Below are 21,101 nucleotides of genomic sequence, written 5' to 3' on the forward strand. Positions count from 1 at the left end.
GTCTCACGGAGAAATATCTCTCAAGGATTAAAGAGGGCAAAAAAAAGGAAGACAAAGGTGCGCGTGAAAGTTACCAAGGACAAGGATGCATTTTGGTTTTCAGAGTAGACACGGATAGCTACTATGATGCCTCTAAATTTAAAATTCCAGGAAGATTGCATTCTACCCTTTTCCTTCTCCTGGTACGAAAATAGCACATGTAAATAAGAAATGAAAAAAAAAAAAAATGGGTCTACCCTGTATCCAGTGGTCTGGTTGGTCTGTATCAAACATTTTAATTCAAAGTCTTCACGGACAAGGAGATAGCCAAGTTTGACTAGCATGAGGTTAAATTATAATAATATATAGAACGTGATGGCTTTCACAGACTTTCACTGGTGTGTTATCCAAGCAAAAAAAAAACAAAAACAAAAAACGGTCATTTTGTTCTAACATAAGAACATAATTTTCCTCATGAACCTAGCCCAACTTCAGTCTGGTTGGCCTTCTGAAGTCTACACAAAGAAGGAGATACCCAAGCTTTACAGCACTGGATTTAGATGGAACATTACTGTTACCAAGACTTTCACTGCTGAGTTATCCAAAAGCAAAGGGGGCATTGGGTCCCAGCAAGAACATTATTTTTATGACTTAGCTAGACCCTTCTGACGACACACATCTGCCGTTTGCTGGCAGTGACTACTGGAACAAAATGACGTACAAGTTTACGGCGACAAGGTGGCTTCTCAACAACCAATTTCAATCGTTCAACGAACTATCCCTCGCTTGGGTATTTAAAACAATCTGTGGTTCCTCTTAAGACTCAAAAGGAAAAGTGCTAGCATCTTAAGACGTTAAAGCCAAGGGCACTATTCCTGATGTTATTTTCAGTGGCTCGCTGAAGGCCGATCACGTTAATTCTATTGGTTTCTTTAAATTCACCTTTTATAGGTGATCCCAGCGTAACCTACAAGACTATCCACTCGCATGGATTCTCATCTGGGAATAAAGATGACAGCAATACTACAAAGGCAATGTCCGGAAAGAGCTAAGTCCTTCATTACAGGACTGTCCAGCTGCGTAAATACACACTGCGCTAAGTCACAAGTGATAACTGCACCGTGACGATGGAAGATAATAACTGGGTCATAGAAATAATCACGCACAGGACGTGATAAAAGGCTTTCGGGCACACGGGGAGGCTGACCCAGCTGGTGCGCTCTGCGGAAGACGCATACTCACCGTCCTCCGTGGGCACGTAGATGTTCAAGTAGAGGCAGTCTTCATTCTGGTCCTGCACGTAGGTCATCAGGGTGTCCAGGTTGGCCGTGAACCACACGGGCAGCATGTCGTGCAGGAGCGACCTCTCGTCCAGGTGCTGGGGGCAGACGGCGGCGAACTGGGTGGCATTGCGGACCCCGGTCCACGAGGAGGGGGGCTCGGGGGGCTGGAAGCGCCTCTCCCCAGTGGGGGGCGAGGCGTAAGGGACCCCCAGGTACTGCTCCACGGGACCCAGGATCTCATTGGGCAGCGGCGTTCTCAAGCCCCGGATCTTGCCGTAGTTGGTGCTGACCACGGGGTACTGGGCCTGGCTGTCGATGACCGTGAACTTGACGGCCAGGGCGGTGATCCACAGCAGGACGTTGGAACTGACCATGACGCAGACGGGGGTGAAGGCCAGCGGAAGGCATAACAGTCCCTGGGGTCTCGACATGGCTCACGCGCACATCCGGGGTTGGGTGGGTGGGACGTCCTGGGGTGGAGACTGTGAGCAGAACAGGGCAGTCGGGGGGCCCTCGGGGAGAGAGAGGGGCTTCCAAGGACCGAGAGCCGGGAGAGGCGAAGGGCTTCCTGCAAACCCACTCCCGATGAGGCATAGACAGAGCCCAAGGTCAACAGCCAGCCCGGCGGTGGTCCTGACCGCCCATTGCAAGACCGTGGTGGGGCCCTAATCCTCGCACCGGATTCCCGCCGCTGCAGGGCTCCAAAGATGCCAGGCCCGTCCGGCACCTCCCAGCAACAGTGGTCCTTTATAAGAACGCCGACGCACAGCAGGCGGCCTGCAGGGAAAGGAAAAAGCAGACACAGATGGTGAACGGAACACCAGCGTCACCGCTAGCACTTTACGTCTTCTGGGAAACCCTGCACATCACTCCTGGAAATGCTTTTTTCACCGATCAATCGAGTGCATGGTCTCTCCAGGCCGTAGACTCTAGCCAGTGTCCTGACAACTTCACAGTGTTCCCCCACCGGAGAACAAAATATTCCAGGAACCCTTGAGACTTCGTTACGTGAACCAACATGTCACCACAACATGTACTGATAGGGACGCAGACAATGGTATGGACATCTAATTTGATTCTTGGGCTTCCGGGGTGGCTCAGTGGTAAAGAACCTGCCTGCCACTGCAAGAGATGTGTGTTCCATCCCTGAATTTGGAAGATCCCCTGGAGGAGGGCATGGCAACCCACTCCAGTATTCTTGCCTGGAGAATCCCATGGACAGAGGAGCCTGGCGGGCTACAGTCCATACAGTCACACAAGTTCCTAAGTGTAGCAACTAAACAAGTACAATTTCACTATTGTTGATATCAGCCCGTCAATGGACAGGCAACACTGTTTCTGGGATGTTTAAAAAAAACAGTTCAATGCAGTTCAGTCGCTCAGTCGTGTCCAACTCTTGCCGACCCCATGAATCGCAGCACACCAGGCCTCCCTGTCCATCACCATCTCCCGGAGTTCACCCACACTCACATCCATCAAGTTGGTGATGCCATCCAGCCATCTCATCCTCTGTCGTCCCTTTCTCCTCCTGGCCCCAATCCCTCCCAGCATCAGAGTCTTTCCCAATGAGTCAGCTCTTTGCATGAGGTGGCCAGAGTACTGGAGTTTCAGCTTTAGCATCATTCCTTCCAAAGAGCACCTAGGACTGGTCTCCTGCAGAATGGACTGGTTGGATCTCCTTGCAGTCCGAGGGACTCTCAAGAGTCTTCTCTAACAGCACAGTTCAAATGCATCAATTCTTCGGTTACTTTTATAAAATAGATAAACAAGAACCTACTGTACAGCACAGAGCTATACCCAATATTTTACAACCAGCTATATGGGAAAAGAGTCAGAAACACACATACACAGACTCACACTCATATATAGCTGAATCAACACTGAAAACCAACTATACTTTAATTAAAAAAATAAATATTAAAAAAACCCGTCACTATGCCCTAAAATATTATGAGTGGAACTCTGAAAGTCTTCTAAGATGTGGAAAACAGATCGGCTTCGTGCCATGTGGACATTTATCAGCCAATACCAAGGGCAGGCCAAGTCGCCTCAGTCATGTCCGACTCTTTGCAAAGCTAAGGACTAGCTCGCCAGGCTCCTCTGCCCATGGAATTCTCCAGGCAAAAACACTGGAGTGGGTTGCCACTTCCTTCTCCAGGGGTATCTTGCAGATCCAGGGATGGAACCCACATCTCTCAAGTCTCCTGCATTGGCGGGCCAGTTCTTTACCACTAGCCACCACCTAAGAGGCCCAACACAAAGGGCGCATCAAATTGAAAGCGCCTGTGAAAGCAAAAGATGTTAAAGATCTTCCTTGGACCACGAAGATCCCCTCGAGGAGGAAATGGCAATTCAGTCCCCTATTCTTGTCCAGTGAATCCCATGGACAGAGGAGCCTGGAGGGCTGCCGTCCATAGGGTCGCAAAGAGTCAGAACAGGACTAAGACGACTAAGCAGGCATGCAGACCATGAATACTTATCAGTCTCGGGCGGCTCAACAGCACGCATCTGGGCTCCAGGCACTGTTGCCCTGAACCTTAGCTTCCTTGGAAGAGACTGGACAACATGGTAGGTACATCTCCAGGGTCATCAACAAGTCATGCAGCCTCTGTCATATCAAGTCACCATTCATAGTTAAGAGTGTTGGTAGAGCGATCCTGATGTCCATGTCAAATACCGCCTGCCTTCCAGAGGAAAGCCCGCAGCCTATGTAAGAAGCCTATGATACGTCTAAGCTACTGACCTGTGGAGTTTGGGAGGAGCCCACTTTCCAAGAGTGACATCCTTGGGAATGAATTCCCTGGCGGTCCAGGGATCAGGTCTCCACGCCCTCGCTGCCAAGGACCCGGGTTCAGTCCCTGATTGGGGAACTGAAGATCCTGCAAGCCACTTGCTTCCCCTCCCCCTCCCCTCAAAACAAACAAACAAACAAACAAAAAAAACCCTGACCATTTCTCTGCGTCTCGGTGTGGATCCCACAACTCTCAATAGATAAGGGATGTATGATATTTATAAGAATGTCACACACAAGCATTACAATTAATGCATTAGAGACAGTATTTCAAGTGATCATACAAGGATGCTACTTTTTAAAAATCAACATTTTCTCTTGAAGTGTATAGTTGATTACAGGCTTCCCAGGGGGCTCAGTGGTAAAGAATCTGCCTCCAATGCAGGAGACTTGGGCTTGATTGCTGCATTGGGAAGACCCGCCCCCCCCCCCCCTCCACCCCACCCGGAGGAGGGCATGGCAACTCACTCTAGTATTCCTGCCTGGAGAATCCCATGGACAGAGGAGCCTGGTGGGCTACGGTCCATGAGGTGGCAAGAGCTGGACGCAAGTTAAGTGACAAAACAATATAGTTGATTATACTGTTGTGGTATTTTTGGCCGTACAGCAAAGTGATTCAGTTATACCTTCACGTACTTTAAGAATCCTTTTCATGATAGTTTAGCGTAGAATACTGAATACAGGTCCCTGTGCTATACAGGAGGATCTTGCTGTCTCTCCATTCTGTATATAAAAGCTCACATCTGCTAACCCTAACTTCCAATTCCATCCTTCCCTCAACCTCCCACCTTTGGCAACCACCAGTCTTTTCTCCATCAGCTGCTCAGTTGCTCAGTCGTGTCCAACTCTTTGCGACTGCCCCCCATGGACTGTAGCCCCCCAGGCTCCTCTGTCCATGGGATTCTCCACACAAGAATACTGGAGTAGGTGGCCATTTCCTCCTCCAACTCTCCATCAGATCCTACCTTTAAATATGCAGCATTCTGCAACCCAGAATAAACGAATGTGTTTCCAAGGACACGGTGGGTTACTCAAGAGTCTTTCTGGACCAGAATGTAATTACGCATTTCATTTCAGGGAACGGGGCTGAGCAAAATATGTCAAACAGATAATTTACTTTTTAATGAAACGTAGCTGAGCCAGATCTGTCCATCGAGGAGCTAGAATACCCCTGGGGGAAGCTCCGCCATCCATGACAGCCCAGGCCGAGTTAATCAGAGCTGGATGAAAACGCGCTGAGGCGCCGGGTGGTAGCATCAACAGGGAAAACTCCGCATCGCACCCAGCAGCTGATGGCTGTGTCTGCGTCTATCTTTGCACTGGAGACAACACTTGAATGCCTGCCACGCGGTGATCCAACTGCTGGATAATTCAGGGACAGATAAGAATGGGGCAGAGGTGTTGAGTTGCTCGGGCTTTCTGATCCTGAAAGTCCTTTCTGGTTTAGAACCAGCCCTCAGCAGGTCCTTCTCAACCTTGCCTCGTGGTCATAGGAGGTGTCAGTCATATCCCACTCTGATAGACTTGTGTGGCCGAATGCTACCTGTCTATGAGCTGGGAGACGTGACTCAACCTCCCTGAGCTTTTATGTGGATGGAGTGTCATGCCTTCTTCATGGGGCTGGGGTGAGCCACAGGTGAGCAGAGGGTCAGGGTTTAGAAAACCTCCCCTCAGTATCAGGAGATGCTGGTGTATAGTTGCTTTAGAATGTTCGATTACTTTCTACTCTATAGCAAAGTCGATCAGCTACACGTGTAGACATATCCCCTCTTATCTGCATTTCCTTCCCGTTTAGATCAACACAGAGCCCTGACTAGCGCTCCTTGTGCAGGACAATAGATTCTCACTGAAAAGTGAAAGTGCTGATCGCTCAGTTGTGTCCGACTCCTTGCGACCCCATGGACTGTAGCCCATCAGGCTCTTCTGTGCATGGGATTCGCCAGGCCAGAATACTGCAGTGGGTAGCCTTTCCCTTCTCCAGGGGAACTTCCCGACCCAGGGATCGAACCTGAGTCTCCTGCATTAGAGGCAGATTCTTTACTGTCTGAGCCACCAGGGAAGCCCAGGTTCCCATTAGTTATCTATTTTATACATACTAACAATAGTGTATGTACGTCAATCCCAACCTCCCAGTTCATTCTACCCTCTTTCCACCTTGGTATCCATACACCTGTTCTCTACAACTGTGTCCCTGTTTCTTGCTTGCAAGTAATATCGTCTGTACCATATTTTGGCATTTCACATATGCATATTAATATGCAGCATTTCCTTTATGTCTTCCTGACTTGACATGCCTGGAGTTTGTACACACAGCTGCTCAAAAGGCTCCTGAGCATAGACATAAAACGCACTGAAGTCAGCCCCCTGTTGGCATGAAGCACGTAGAGAGACAGAGCAAGTCGTTTAAGTTATTTGATCCTCGTTTCACTTACCTGTTTCTAATTCGTTTGGGGAGTAACTGAGTTAGCTTACACAAGGCACCACACTGTCCCTGGAAGGCAGCATTTCATACAAGTAGCATTTAGTTGATGCTTTCAAACTGTCTTGCTGCAGAAGACTCTTGAGAGTCCCTTGGACTGCAGGGAGATCAAACTAAAGGAAATCAGCCCTGAATATTCACTGGAAGGGCTGATGCTGAGGCTGAAGCTCCAATACTCTGGCCACCTGATGCAAAGAGTCTACTTACTGGAAAAGACCCTGATGCTGCTGGGAAGGATTAAAGGCAGGAGGAGAAGGGGGCGGCAGAGGATGAGATGGTTGGATGGCATCACTGACTCGACGGACATGAGTTTGAGCAAATTCCAGCAGATGGTGAAGCACAGGGAAGCCTGGTGTGCTGCAGTCCATAGGGTTGCAAAGAGCTGGACACGACCGAGCGACTGAATAACAAGAGAAAGTACTCAGGCAGGGGCTTGGTCCCAGGACTTCCAAGGTGTGCGCCTTGAGGAAGTATGGTCCACTCCATGACTCCTCTAGGAGAACACCACTATGTGGCACGTTCTTTACGACTGAGCAAGTGGGATCACATGGGGCCTTCATGCTGGAGTCCTGCACTCAAGCTACCTCCCCACAAGGAGCAGGAGGCCACGGAGAGACCATGAACCAGCAGGACATTGGAGGAGGAGCCTGGCGGTGGCGTTACCAGGACACTCATGACGTCCAGGTTAGGCGTCACAATAACCATTCTGAGCTACGTTAAGTCATCATGTTCTAGCATCTGCCAATTTGCAGAAAATGGCATACCATCAACCTCCAGCACTGTCTCTCAGAGGCCACACTAGTGACTCTTCGGACCCCACTCTTCTTCAAGTTGCCAAATATTTGAAGGTGACTCACATACATATGCCCACAAACATTTCTCTGGCGCCACTGCTAATGTTCAGCTCTTCCCATCAAGTGACCAAAGTACTGGAGCTTCAGCTTCAGCATCAGTCCTTCCAGTGAACATTCAGGGTTGATTTCCTTTAAGATGGACTGGTTTCATCTCCCTGCTGTCCAAGGGAGTCTCAACAGTCTTGTGTCTCAGTTTTGCTGGTCTATACCCACTAGATTTAGCAATCTAGGTTTCAAAATCAAGATTGTCTCCAGACACTGCTAAGTGACCCCCAGGGGGCAAAAGCATCTCAAGGTAAGAACTGCTGGTGTACATCACCAAATTTATGATTTACAGCAGCCATCTCAATGACTAAGCATCTTTAGGTATGTGTGAGAATTATCAGTGGAACTAAATATATGTGTGTGTATGTGTGTGTGTAATTATGTGTGTGTGTGTGTGTATATATGTGTGTATATGTGTGTGTATATGTATGTGTATATATATGTGTGTGTATATATGTGTGTGTATATATGTGTGTGTATATATGTGTGTGTGTGTATATATATGTGTGTGTATATGTGTGTGTATATATGTGTGTGTATATATGTGTGTGTATATATATATGTGTGTATATGTGTGTATATGTGTGTGTATATGTGTATGTGTGTGTATATATGTGTGTGTATATGTGTGTGTATGTGTGTATATGTGTGTGTGTATATATATGTGTGCGTATATGTGTGTATATGTGTGTATATGTGTGTGTATTTATATGTATGTGTGTATGTGTGTGTATATGTGTGTGTATGTGTGTGTATATATGTGTGTGTGTATGTGTGTGTGTGTGTGTGTCACATTCAATTACTTGGCAACCTTAAATGTTTTAACATTACAGACAACAAAGATTTTTTTAAGTAAACTTTTTAAATGGGCATCCTCCTCATCACTTAAAAATCACAATAAATGTGTGTGTGTGTGTGTGTGTGTGTGTGTACACGATCAGTCACGCCTGACTCTTTGCCACCCCATGGACTGTAGCCCGCCAGGCCCCTCTGCCCATGGGCTTTCCCAGGCAAGAATACTGGAGCACATTGCGATTTCCTTCTCCACAGAAGAAATTTAATGAACCAATACATTTGAGTGAAGTGAAGTCTATCAGGCGTGTCCGACTCTTTGTGACCCTGTAGACTGTAGCCCCACCAGGCTCTTCGGTCCATGGGATTTTCCAGGCAAGAGTACTAGAGTGGGTTGCCATTTCCTCCTCCAGGGGATCTTCCCAACCCAGGGATTGAACCCAGGTCTCCTGCATTGCAGACAGACGCTTTACCATCTGAGCCACCAGAAAAGCCTTTCAAACACATTTGAAGACAAAAAAAAGACTTCTCATGTAAATTTCACACTGAAAATAATTTCACAGGGAATGGAACATTCCAGCTACACATAATATATGTGTATACTCAGTAAACGTTAATAGTACACATATTTATACATCTTTTCTCTATAAGATGTATTTACGTAGCTTTCAAATGTGTCCAAAATGAAAACAAAGTACTACAAAAAAGAAATTCCTGAATAAAATATTTTCATGGAAAAGGTTAAAAACCTAACTTTACTACATACATGAAACTGAGGAGTTTGGAGGGATCTTACCAGCCTATCTTCTCTGCAAAAGTTGCACAAAGAGTAATACCTCTGAGTGGCATTTCAACGTGCTTTATAACTTGACTGGGTATTTTTTAAGGACATTGGGCTTTCTTTTTATATATTTTTATTTCAGTTCACTCACTCAGTCATGTCCGACTGTTTGCGACCCCATGGACTCCAGCACGCCAGGCCTCCCTGTCCATCACCAACTCTCAGAGTCCACCCAAACCCATGTCCACTGAGTCAGTAATGCCATCCAACCATCTCATCCTCTGTCGTCCCCTTCTCCTCCCGCCTTCAATCTTTCCCAGCATCAGGGTCTTTTCCAATGAGTAGGCTCTTCCCATCAGGTGGCCAAGGTATTGCAGCTTCAGCATCAGTCCTTCCAATGAATATTCAGGACTGATTTCCTTTAGGATGGACTGGTTGGATCTCCTTGCAGTCCAAGGGACTCTCAAGAGTCTTCTCCAACACCACAGTTCAAAAGCATCCATTCTTCGGTGCTCAACTTTCTTTATAATCCCACTCTCTTATCCATACACGACATAAAATACATAATTAGACTTATTTATATATTTATCCATTTTTGGCTGTGCTGAGTCTTCATTGCCATGCCCAGGCTTTCTCTGGCTTTGCTGAGCAGAGACTACTCTCACTGGGGAGCAGAGGCTCTCGGATGGATGGGCCCAGTGGTTGCAACTTGCGAGCTTTAGCGCTTGGGCTCAGCAGTTGTACCCCCTGGGGTTAGTTGCCCCATAGCACGTGGGATCTTCTGGGGTCACGGATCCAACCTGCGTCTCCTGCACTGGCAGGTGGACTCCCAACCGCTGGATGACCAGGGAGACCCCTGACTGGGTATTTGTGAAAGATTTCTGTAGGACCCAACTCTATCTGAGGTTGTCATTAGGCAAGGCTCCAACCAACTCAGGCCTGTCAATCTAGAATTGCAATGCACTTCCTCCCAAAGTGAACATCACTCTGACTGAGACTGGTTTAATTTTAAAACGTATATATTTAATTTAGGGGTGGCGGTGGTGGTTTAGTCACTCAGTCGTGTCTGAGTCTTTGCAACCCATGGCCTGTAGCCCACCAGGCTCCTTTGTCTATGCGACTTTCCAGGCCAGAATACTGCAATGGGTTGCCACTTCCTTCTCCAGGAGATCTTCCTGACTCAGGGATCGAACCCAGGTCTCCTGCATTTGCAGGCAGATTCTTGACCGACTGAGCTATGAGGGAGGCCCTAATTCAGGGGAAGCCTGGTCAAATTTACCTTGGTGTTTTGGCCTTTCAAGGAGTAAAATCACGTCTCTGGGGTGTTCACGGCCTCACAACTCTGTGGTCATGAAATACATGTTAGAACTTTGAGGATGCATCTCCCAGGAGAAAAAGGGAACAAAAAATGAGAGAATTAATGAGGTCAGAAACAGCCTTCTCTGGTGTTACTCTCAGCTCCCAGGAACGTCTGGGATTTGCTTTCTGCTGCCGGGAGGCTGCCAACAAGCAGAGGCACTTGGAAGATACACTTCCATCTCGCACCATGAAGCATCAAGAAAACAAGACCAACAGATCCCGGTCCTTGTCCCAGTGAGGGAGCCTGTACGACAGTCCTTCCACCCTGTGGGCTAGCAGTCTGAAATAGCCTTCCCCCAAACTGCAGAGCCTGTATCTCTCCCAAGATCTATTATTTTGTCTTTAGATTCTGGGGCGGACACACCAGTGTTTTATGATACCCAAGTGGATTCGATCCCTGGGTCGGGAAGATCGCTTAGAGAGGGGAATAGCAACCCACTTCAGTGTTCTTGCCTGCAGAATCCCTATGGTCACAGGAGCCTGGCGGGCTGCAGTCAATGGGGTCCCAAAGAGTCGGACACGACTGAGTGACTAACACTTTCACACTTTCACTTCTTCAAGTGACGTGTGGTTCATCTTTTACCTTAGAATACATATCTCTGTTGTGAGATAGCGCAGGGCACCAGTTACAAATGTCTACAACCTCCACACTTCTCACTGGCTTACAACACACACACACTCTCACTGGCTTACAACACACACACACACACACACACACACACACACACACACACACACACACACACACATCCAGTCCTTATTCAAGACTTACTCCATGCCAGTACTCAGCCAATTAGCAGTTTTGTGTTTCCTGAAAAAAAAAAAAATCCTGGCTTTGATTTTATCTCCAAGATGGACAGGAGTACTACTCTATCTTTGTCAGTTCTTACAGTTCTTTGCACACCCATCCACGTAGTTGCACTTCTAAAAAGCAGAGCCCATCAAAATCCATGCTTTTGAACCATGAGGCTTCCATGTAAATAATCAAACAGCAAAGATGCCATAGGAACTTCCTTCAAGGTGGACTGGTGCCCAGTGAGGGGATCCAAATTGTCACCTCCATCACCGTTTCTGTTCTTGTGCTGAAGTTTAATGGGTCAGGAACACATCTGGGGCACGGCCATAGGAAGTGGACTTTGCAACAAGAGACAGAACTCAGAACAAACCCAGGTAAAAGGATCTAATGGCTCGTAGGCGGTCCACTCAAGACTTATTGGATAGCCTGAGCCTTGAGCATGTATCTGGACTAAACCATAATCACACACATGACCCCTTATATCCGCTGCAGCAATATTCACAGCACCCAAGTCACAGAAGCAATCTAAACGTCCATCAACAGACGAATGGATAATTATGGGATACAAAGGAACATTACTCAGCCATAATAAAGAATGAAATAATGCCCTCTGCAGCAACATAGATGGAGAGATTGTCACATTAAGTGAAGTAAGTCAAACGAAAAGACAAATGTCCTATCACTTATATGAGGGTCTTAAAAAAAAAATAAAAAGATACAAGTGAATTTACAGACAAAAGAGAAACAGACCCACATAGACAGAAAACAAACTTATGGTTACCAAAAGGGAAACGCTAAGGGGAGGGGGAGATAAATTATGAGTCTGGCGTTAACACATGCACCCTACTACGTATTAACTAAACTACAAGGACCCATTGTATAGCAAAGGAAACTACATTCAATATTTTGTAATGACGTGTAAGGGAAAAGATTCTGAAACAGATTCTTGTACATATGTATGCATGTATACGTATCACAGAATCACTGTGCAGTACACTTGAAACTAACACAGCATTGTAACTCAACTACCTTCCAACAAAAAATAAAGTTTCAAAAGAATCTATCCATCCTTAAGGAAGCTGTGGTCCATATACACAAGGGAATATTACTCAGCCATTAAAAAGAGCGCATTTGAATCAGTTCTGATGAGGTGGATGAAACTGGAGCCTATTATACAGAGTGAAGTAAGTCAGAAAGAGAAACACCAATACAGTATATTAATGCATATATATGGAATTTAGAAAGATGGTAAGGACAATTCTATGTGCGAGACAGCAAAAGAGACACAGATGTATAGAACACTCTTTTGGACTCTGTGGGAGAAGGCGAGGGTGGGATGATCTGAGAGAAAAGCATTGAAATAAACATATCATCACATGTGAAACAGATCGCCAGTCCACGTTCGATGCATGAGACAGGGTGCTCGGGGCTGGTGCACTGGGACGACCCAGAGGGATGGGATGGGAAGGGAGGTGGGAGGGGGCTCCAGGATGGGGAACACAGGTACACCTACGGCGTATTCATGTCAATGTATGGTAAAACCCACCACAATATTGTAAAGTCATTAGCCTCTAATTAAAATAAATGAATAAATTTTAAAAATCTATCCATCTTATTAATCACTGCAGCCCTAGGACAAACAAAAGTGTTCAATATTTAACAGAAAATTTAATAAACACGTTTAAATTTTTTGCAAAAAAAATGATTACATATTACCAAACATGATTTCCAAATATAAATCAAGTTACTTGCAAATATCTCCAGGGTTTGTGTGGAACTCTCTCACCAGACTCAGTCACAGAACATCATGGTCAAAGTGTCAGGCCTTCAAGACATCTTGTCTCTGAAAAATTTCCCATTTCTGTGCTCTTCAAATAGCCTTCATAATTTTTGTTCCACACTCCAGTAACTAGGACCATCCTTCTTCTAAATATTTAGATAAATTCAGGACTTCCCTTGGTGGCTCAGATGTTAAAGTGTCTGCTTGCAATGCGGGAGACCCAGGTTCAATCCCTGGTGAGGAAGATCCCCTGGAGAGGAGAGGATGGCAACCCACTCCAGTATTCTTGCCTAGAGAATCCCATGGACGGAGGAGCCTGGCGGGCTACAGTCCATGGGGTCTCAAAGAGTCAGACATGACTGAGCTACTTCACTTTCACTTTAGATAAATTCCAAGCCATCTCCAGTGTTTCCCCTTTTCAAGACACCACATACAGTAAGTCCTCAAATCAGCAGAGAGTCTTAATACTGGACCAGAGAGATTAACTCATTGGGTACTGGTGAAAGAGAGAAGAGGTCACTTAGGGTCAGCGAAAATGCAAGAGCCAAGAGGCAGAAAGCATTGAGCCTCGATGTGGAGCAGTTCCATGCCAGGCTGCTCACAAATTAGGGCGGTCCCCCGGGAAAACAATTCTGTGTCATAGAAGAGTGTCAGGCGTGCACTCGACTCTGGCGCAGATAAATGCACACACACACAATGCGTACATACAAACTATACAACCTAAACAGTCTGTATGTCTCCTATAGAGCTTCCTTGATAGTCATGTCAGGAGACCTAACCAAAAAGTTCCATTTACAAGCAAAATCATAATAGAGAAAAAAAAAAAAAAAAAAAACACTGGGAAAACCCCAGACATTCACTAAGAGGTGAACGGATAAGTACATTTTAGCATATTAGAATACTGCACAACAGTGACAAATGTATAAAATGAAGATCTGAGTCAAAACAGATACATTGTCCAAGTAAAGAGCAAGTCTCAGAAAAAGACATATGATGGGATGCTATTATTGGCATTGTATAAACAGCTTAGAGCTGTACTTGTACTGAAATACAAAAAAGCAACAAGGGCATTATAAAAACCAAAAGCCAAGGCAGTAACTACCCGATTCTGGGTAGCAATTCATATGGACATACAAAGATATTGGTGACGTTCTCTTTTACAGTATGTCCATAGATGTATCTGTTTAACTTATATACATATATATGCATATATATATATATATATATATATATATTTCTCTGTTTCCATACAGTGCACATTTTCTAAGTGTGGTTATTGTACAGTTCTTCCCTGGTGGCTCAGATGGTAAAGAATCCACCTGCAGTGTGGGAGACTTGTGTTTGATCCCTGGATCAGCAAGATCCCCTGGAGAAGGAAAAGGCAACCCACTCCAGCATTCTTGCCTGGAGAATCCCATGGACAGAGGAGCCTGGTAGACCATGGGGTCACAAAGTTGGACACGACTGAGCGACTAACACTTTCGCTTTCTATCACCCTACAGTGCAAATTTCCATTAGGAGATGCATATCTTTACAGGTTTCTCCCCAAAATTAATTTTCCCAAGCACTTAAAAACTATCTGAAATTTAAAAGAAAATTTAAGTTGATGTATGGCCAAAGGAAAACCATCACAATATTGTAATTATTCTCCAATTAAAATAAATTAATGAAAAATAAGAAAATAAGAAAGGAAGAAAGATATCAACGCCAAGGTTACATTCCAAGGCCAAGGAGATAGACCAGCTGCCCACACAATCCAGAAAAAGCAGCAGAGGCTGACAGCATTGCTCACACAGAGTCAGGTCACCTAAGACTGCCGTTGCCTTAGTCACCAATTAGCCAGCAGACCTCTGAAACATCACGTAGCGCCCAGTGCTTCAGCGTCCTGGACTGAGCCACGAGGGCTTGGATGAAGTGACCTCATCAGTTGCCTTCAGCCCGAGGGTCCTCAGAAACCTGACTGTTATCTTCAAAGCAGAGTGTGTGTGGGTTTCCCTGGTGGCTCAGTGGTAAAGAATCTGCCTGCAATGCAGGGCACCCGGGTTCGATCACTAGGTTGGGAAGATTCCCCTGGAGAAGGGAATGGCAACCCACTCCAGTATTCTAGCCTGGAAAATCCCATGGACAGAGCAGCCTGGTGAGATATGGTCCATGGGGTCACAAGAGTCAGACACAACAAAGCGACTAAACCAACACCCAGACTGTACATGAAATATGGAGGTCGTGGGGACAGAAAGGTCTCCAGTGAAGCAGGAAGTCACAGTTCAGGGGAGACCACTGGTACTGAAGAATACGGGAAGATTAATGTTGTCAGAAGCAGATAAAGCAGCCTTACAACCCCGTTCTTAATGGATGTACTTTTCAAGACCACACACCCTCTATGAGCAGGATTAAAATGTCACTGGAGGTTCATGCACCTGAAGTCTACAGCCAGATTCAGAAGGAATACTAACTCTCTTTACCCCCAGTATTCATTCTATTCACTGTCCCATACAAAGCATCTATTGCCTTATTCCCATATTTAACCACACAGGGTTATTTCACAGGGTCTGGAAAGACTGATGGCAAGAGGAGAAGGGGATGACAGAGGAAGAGATGGCTGGGTGGCATCACCGACTCGATGGACATGAGTTTGAGCAAGCTTTGGGAGTTGGTTATGGACAGGGAGGCCTGGCGTGCTGCAGTCCATGGGGTCACAACGAGGCGGACACAACTGAGCGACTGAAGTGAACAGTACTGTAAGTTATATATACATGTATGTAGTTACATGTATACAGTTTCAAAATACAGCCTTCCCCGGTCGCTCAGTGGTAAAAAAATCTGCCAGTCAACGCAGGAGATCCGGGTACAATCTCTGGGTTGGGAAGATCCCCTGGAGGAGGAAATGGCAACCCACTCCAGTATTCTTGCCTGGAAAATCCCATGGACAGAGGAGCCTGGTGCACTACAGTCCATGGCGTTGCAAAGAGTCAGACCCAACCGAGTGACCAAACAACAACAAGTTTTAAAATATACATATATCTACATTTAAGCCATTAATATACGATATGTGTATGTATGTGTATATCTATGTCTATGTGTGTGTGTCTACCTTTAAACCAACTCACTGAGGAATTAAGTTCCCTGGGCTCAGAAGTACACCTTCTCCATTCTTTGAAAATCTCTACAACACCTTGATCAATGCTCCTTGTGTTGGAGATGATCAATCAAATACATGTGATGGTCACCACCCATTTCTAGATAGATGGGTCAAGCGTGAGCAATCTGAGACACAGGCTCAAATATGCACCAGTGGGCATCGAAACATTCTCTCATCCAGGTATTAAACATTTGGTAGGAGTATGGAGCAAGGGTTAGGAACATACTTTCTAAATGTGGCCTGCCCATCAGCAACCACAGGGAAGGCTCTCGGCCATCAAAGCCACCATATTCTTTTATTTTTCCCCCCAAAATCTTAAATAATGAAAATGCAACCCCAAGAAGGAAGTAGGGACAAAAATAAATGTATTTGAAAGCAGTGACTAAAATTTCTAAATGTGATGAAAACTATAAAGCAAGAGATCGAATACACATGAAATACGCATGAATGATGCCATATTCTTCTTTGCACAATGAGCATAGATTAGAATGACACTTATCATATTACTGTATGTAGGGATATGGGAATGCATGTCTGTGTGAATGTATATACATATTCTTTTATAAACACACACGTGTGTGTGAAAATGAAAGTGTTAGTCCTCCAGTTCAGTTCAGTTCAGTCGTTCAGTCATGTCCAACTCTTTGCAACCCCATGGGCTACAGCACACCAGGCCTCTCTGTCCATCACCAACTCCTGGAGTTTACCCAAACTCATGTCCATCAAGTCGGTGATGCCATCCAACCGTCTCATCCTCTGTCGTTCCCTTCTCCTCCTGCCCTCAATCTTTCCCAGCATGAGGGTCTATTCAAATGAGTTAGCTTTTCACATCAGGTGGCCAAACTATTGGAGTTTCAGCTTTAGCATCAGTCCTTGCAAAGAACACCCAGGACTGATCTTACAATGGACTGGTTGGATCTCCTGCAGTCCAAGGGACTCTCAAGAGTCTTCTCCAGCACCACAGTTTCAAAAGCATCAATTCTTCAGTGCTCAGCTTTCCTCACAGTCCAACTCTCACATCCATACATGACCACTGGAAAAACCATAGCCTTGACTAGACAGATCTTTGTTAGCAAAGTAATGTCTCTGCTTTTTAATATGGCAGTCACCACCTTCAGTGACTTTGGAGCCCAGAAAAATAAAGTCAGCCACTGTTTCCACAGTTTCTCCATCTGTTTGCCATGAAGTGATGGGACCGGATGCCATGATCTTCATTTTCTGAATGTTGACCTTTAAGCCAACTTTTTCACTCTCCTCTTTCACTTTCATCAAGAGGCTCTTTAGTTCTTCTTCACTTTCTGCCATAAGGGTGGTGTCATCTGCATATCTGAAGTTATTGATATTTCTCCTGGCAATCTTGATTCCAGCTTGTGCTTTTTCCAGCCCAGCGTTTCTCATGATGTACTCTGCATAGAAGTTAAATAAGCAGGGTGACAATATACAGCCTTGACGTCTCCTTTTCCTATTTGGAACCAGTCTGTTGTTCCATGTCCAGTTCTAATTGTTGCTTCCTGACCTGCATACAGGTTTCTCAACAGGCAGGTCAGGTGGTCTGGTATTCCCATCTTTTGAAGAATTTTGCACAGTTTATTGTGATCCACACAGTCAAAGGCTTTGCATTGTCAATAAAGCAGAAATAGATGTGTTTCTGGAACTCTCTTGCTTTTTCCATGATCCAGTAGATGTTGGCAATTTGATAGATCTCTGGTTCCTCTGCCTTTTCTAAAACCAGCTTGAACATTTGGAAGTTCATGGTTCATGTACTTCTCAACCCTGGCCTGGAGAATTTTAAGCGTTACTTTACTAGCGTGTGAGATGAGTGCAATTGTGTGGTAGTTTGAACATTCTTTGGCAATGCCTTTCTTTGGGATGGGAATGAAAACTGACCTTTTCCAGTCCTGTGGCCACTGCTGAGTTTTCCAAATTTCCTGACATACTGAGTGCAGCACTTTCACAACATCATCTTTTAGGATTTGAAATAGCTCAACTGAAATTCCATCACCTCCACTAGCTTTATTCGTAGTGATGCTTCCTAAGGCCCACTTGACTTCACATTCCAGGATGTCTGGCTCTAGGTGAGTGATCACACCATCGTGGTTATCTGGGTCCCTACCATTTCTGTCCTCTATCGAGCCTATCGTTGCATGAAATGTTCCCTTGGTATCTCCAATTTTCTTGAAGAGATCTCCAGTCTTCCCCATTCTATTGTTTTTCTCTATTTCTTTACACTGATCACTGAGGAAGGCTTTCTTATCTCTCCTTGCTATTCTCTGGAACTCTGCATTCAAATGGGTATATCTTTCCTTTTCTCTTTTGCTTTTCACGTCTCTTCTTTCCAGAGCTATTTGTAAGGCCTCCTCAGGCAGCCATTTTTCTTTTTTGCATTTCTTTTCCATGGGGATGGTGTGATCCCTGTCTCCTGTACAATGTCACAAACCTCCGTCCATAGTTCATCAGGCACTCTGTCAATCAGATCTAGTCCCTTAAATCTATTTCTCATTTCCACTGTATAATCATAAGGGATTTGATTTAGGTCATACCTGAATGGTCCAGCGGTTTTCCTGACTTTGTTTAATTTAACTCTGAATTTGGCAATAAGGAGCTCATGATCTGAGCCACTGTCAGCTCAGTCATGTCCAGTTCTTTGTGACCCCATGGACGGTAGCTCCCAGGCTCTTTGTCCATGGGATTCTCCAGGTAAGAATATTGGAGTGGGTTGCCACTTCCTTCTCCAGGGGACCTTCCTGACCCAGGGATCAAACCTGGGTCTCCTGCAGTGCAGGCACGATCTTTACCACCTCAACCACCCCAACTCTCAGTTTCACTTACCTGTATGTTAACATACATTTAGTACAAGACAGGTCCCCTAGAGAAGTGAGAGCTAACTGTAATTACTAATTAAGGTGCTAGTCAGTGGTTCCACTGTGAAACCCACTTTGATCAGTATGAAGATACATCCATCAAACTTCCATCTGAAGACAGTCTATATTCCAGAAGATGAAATCAAGCCTAGATATAAATTATTACAGTTGAGCAAATGCTTGGTCCACTTCCTCCTCTTCCCTCCTCCTGTGGGACCCTGGGCTCGTGCAGGCTGCAATTTGAGATGGCATGTCTGAGAGATGTGTTTGAGTATCTTAGATACGGAGACAGAGCTCCAAGGGGTTTGGTCACGCGGTACCAGAGGAGTGAAAGACTGAATTTTGAGCGTGTGAATACAAGCCTACAAGGGCTTATGGACAGCGGAAAGGATCAAGGAACACACATTATGTCAGAGTTAATTCCTCCAGGTTGACATTCATTGCCAGACAATGACCAATTGAAGGTCAAAGACCACAGACGATTAATACTGATTCTGGTGAAACAGGAGGTCCTCAGCAAAGGTTATTCCATGAAAAGGAAGAGACGAGATGCAGAGAGAAGTCAGAAAGTACCCGGATGAGGAAGGCCAGGCCAGCGTTCAAGCTTCTCTCCTTAACTCCCTCTCCTCTGGGTAGCTGGTAAACCTCTGCCTTTTCGTCAATTCCATTCATACTCCAGACATAAACCTCCTTTGAGTCCCATGGTTCAATCTCTATCCCTTTTATTATTCAGTTCAGTTCAGTTCAGTCGCTCAGTCGTGTCCGACTCTTTGTGACCCCATGAATCGCAGCACGCCAGGCCTCCCTGTTCATCACCATCTCGCAGAGTTCACTCAGACTCACGTCCATCGAGTCCGTGATGCCATCCAGCCATCTCATCCTCGCTCGACCCCTTCTCCTCCTGCCCCCAATCCCTCCCAGCATCAGAGTTTTTTTCCAATGAGTCAACTCTTCACATGAGGTGGCCAAAGTACTGGAGTTTCAGCTTTAGCATCATTCCTTCCAAAGAACACCCAGGGCTGATCTCTTTTAGAATGGACTGCTTGGATCTCCTTGCAGTCCAAGGGACTCTCAAGAGTCTTCTCCAACACCACAGTTCAAAAGCATCAACTCTTCAGCGCTCGGCCTTCTTCACAGTCTAACTCTCACATCCATACATGACCACTGGAAAAACCATAGCCTTGACTAGACAGACCTTAATCGGCAAAGTAATGTCTCTGCTTTTCAATATGCTATCTAGGTTGGTCATAACTTTTCTTCCAAGGAGTAAGCGTCTTTGAATTTCATGGCTGCAGTCACCATCTGCAGTGATTCTGGAGCCCCAAAAAATAAAGTCTGACACTGTTTCCACTGTTTCCCCATCTATTTTCCATGAAGTGATGGGACCGGACAGCCTTGTCTAACTCAATGAAACCAAGCCATTCCTGCAGGGCAACCCAAGACAGGCGGGTCATGGTGGAGAGGTCTGACAGAACGTGGTCCACTGGAGAAGAGAATGGCAAGCCACTTCCGTATTCTTGCCTTGAGAACCCCATGAACAGTATGAAAAGGCTAAAATATGATAGGATACCAAAAGAGGAACTCCCCAGGTCATTAAGTGCCCAATATGCTACTGGAGATCAGAGGAGAAATAACTACAGTAAGAACGAATTGGTGGAGCCAAAGCAAAAACAATACCCAGTTGTGGATGTGACTTGTGATAGAAGCAAAGTCTGATGCTGTAAAGAGCAATATTGCATAGGAACCTGGAATGTCAGGTCCATGAATCAAGGCAAATTGGAAGTGGTCAAACAAGAGATGGCAAGGGTGAACGTCGACATTCTAGGAATCAGCGAACTAAAATGGACTGGAATGGGTGAATTTAACTCAGATGACCATTATATCTACTACTGCGGGCAGGATTCCCTCAGAAGAAATGGAGTAGCCATCATGGTCAACAAAAGGGTCCGAAAGGCAGTACTTGGATGCAGTCTCAAAAATGACAGAATGATCTCTGTTCGTCTCCAAGGCAAACCATTCAATATCACAGTTATCCAAGTCTATGCCCCAACCAGTAATGCTGAAGAAGCTGAAGTTGAACGGTTTTTATTATTATTATCATTAATTTTTACATTCATTATTGATTTTGTTACCATATTGCTTCTGTTTTACGTATCTGGTCC

General features: G+C 45.4%; 1 protein-coding gene across 1 annotated transcript in view; it reads right to left on the minus strand.

The window, feature by feature from the left end:
• NLGN4X (neuroligin 4 X-linked) overlaps positions 1–1,693 on the minus strand; it is a 306,505-nt gene extending 304,812 nt beyond the window's left edge. The window contains exon 1 of the mRNA XM_052663278.1: positions 1,222–1,693. Coding sequence (XP_052519238.1) covers positions 1,222–1,693 — 472 coding nt within the window. The remainder of the gene's footprint in view (positions 1–1,221) is intronic.
• Between the last annotated feature and the right edge of the window lie 19,408 nt (positions 1,694–21,101).

This window comes from Budorcas taxicolor, chromosome X (genome assembly GCF_023091745.1).
Source record: "Budorcas taxicolor isolate Tak-1 chromosome X, Takin1.1, whole genome shotgun sequence".
NCBI classification, from domain to species: Eukaryota; Metazoa; Chordata; class Mammalia; order Artiodactyla; family Bovidae; genus Budorcas; species Budorcas taxicolor.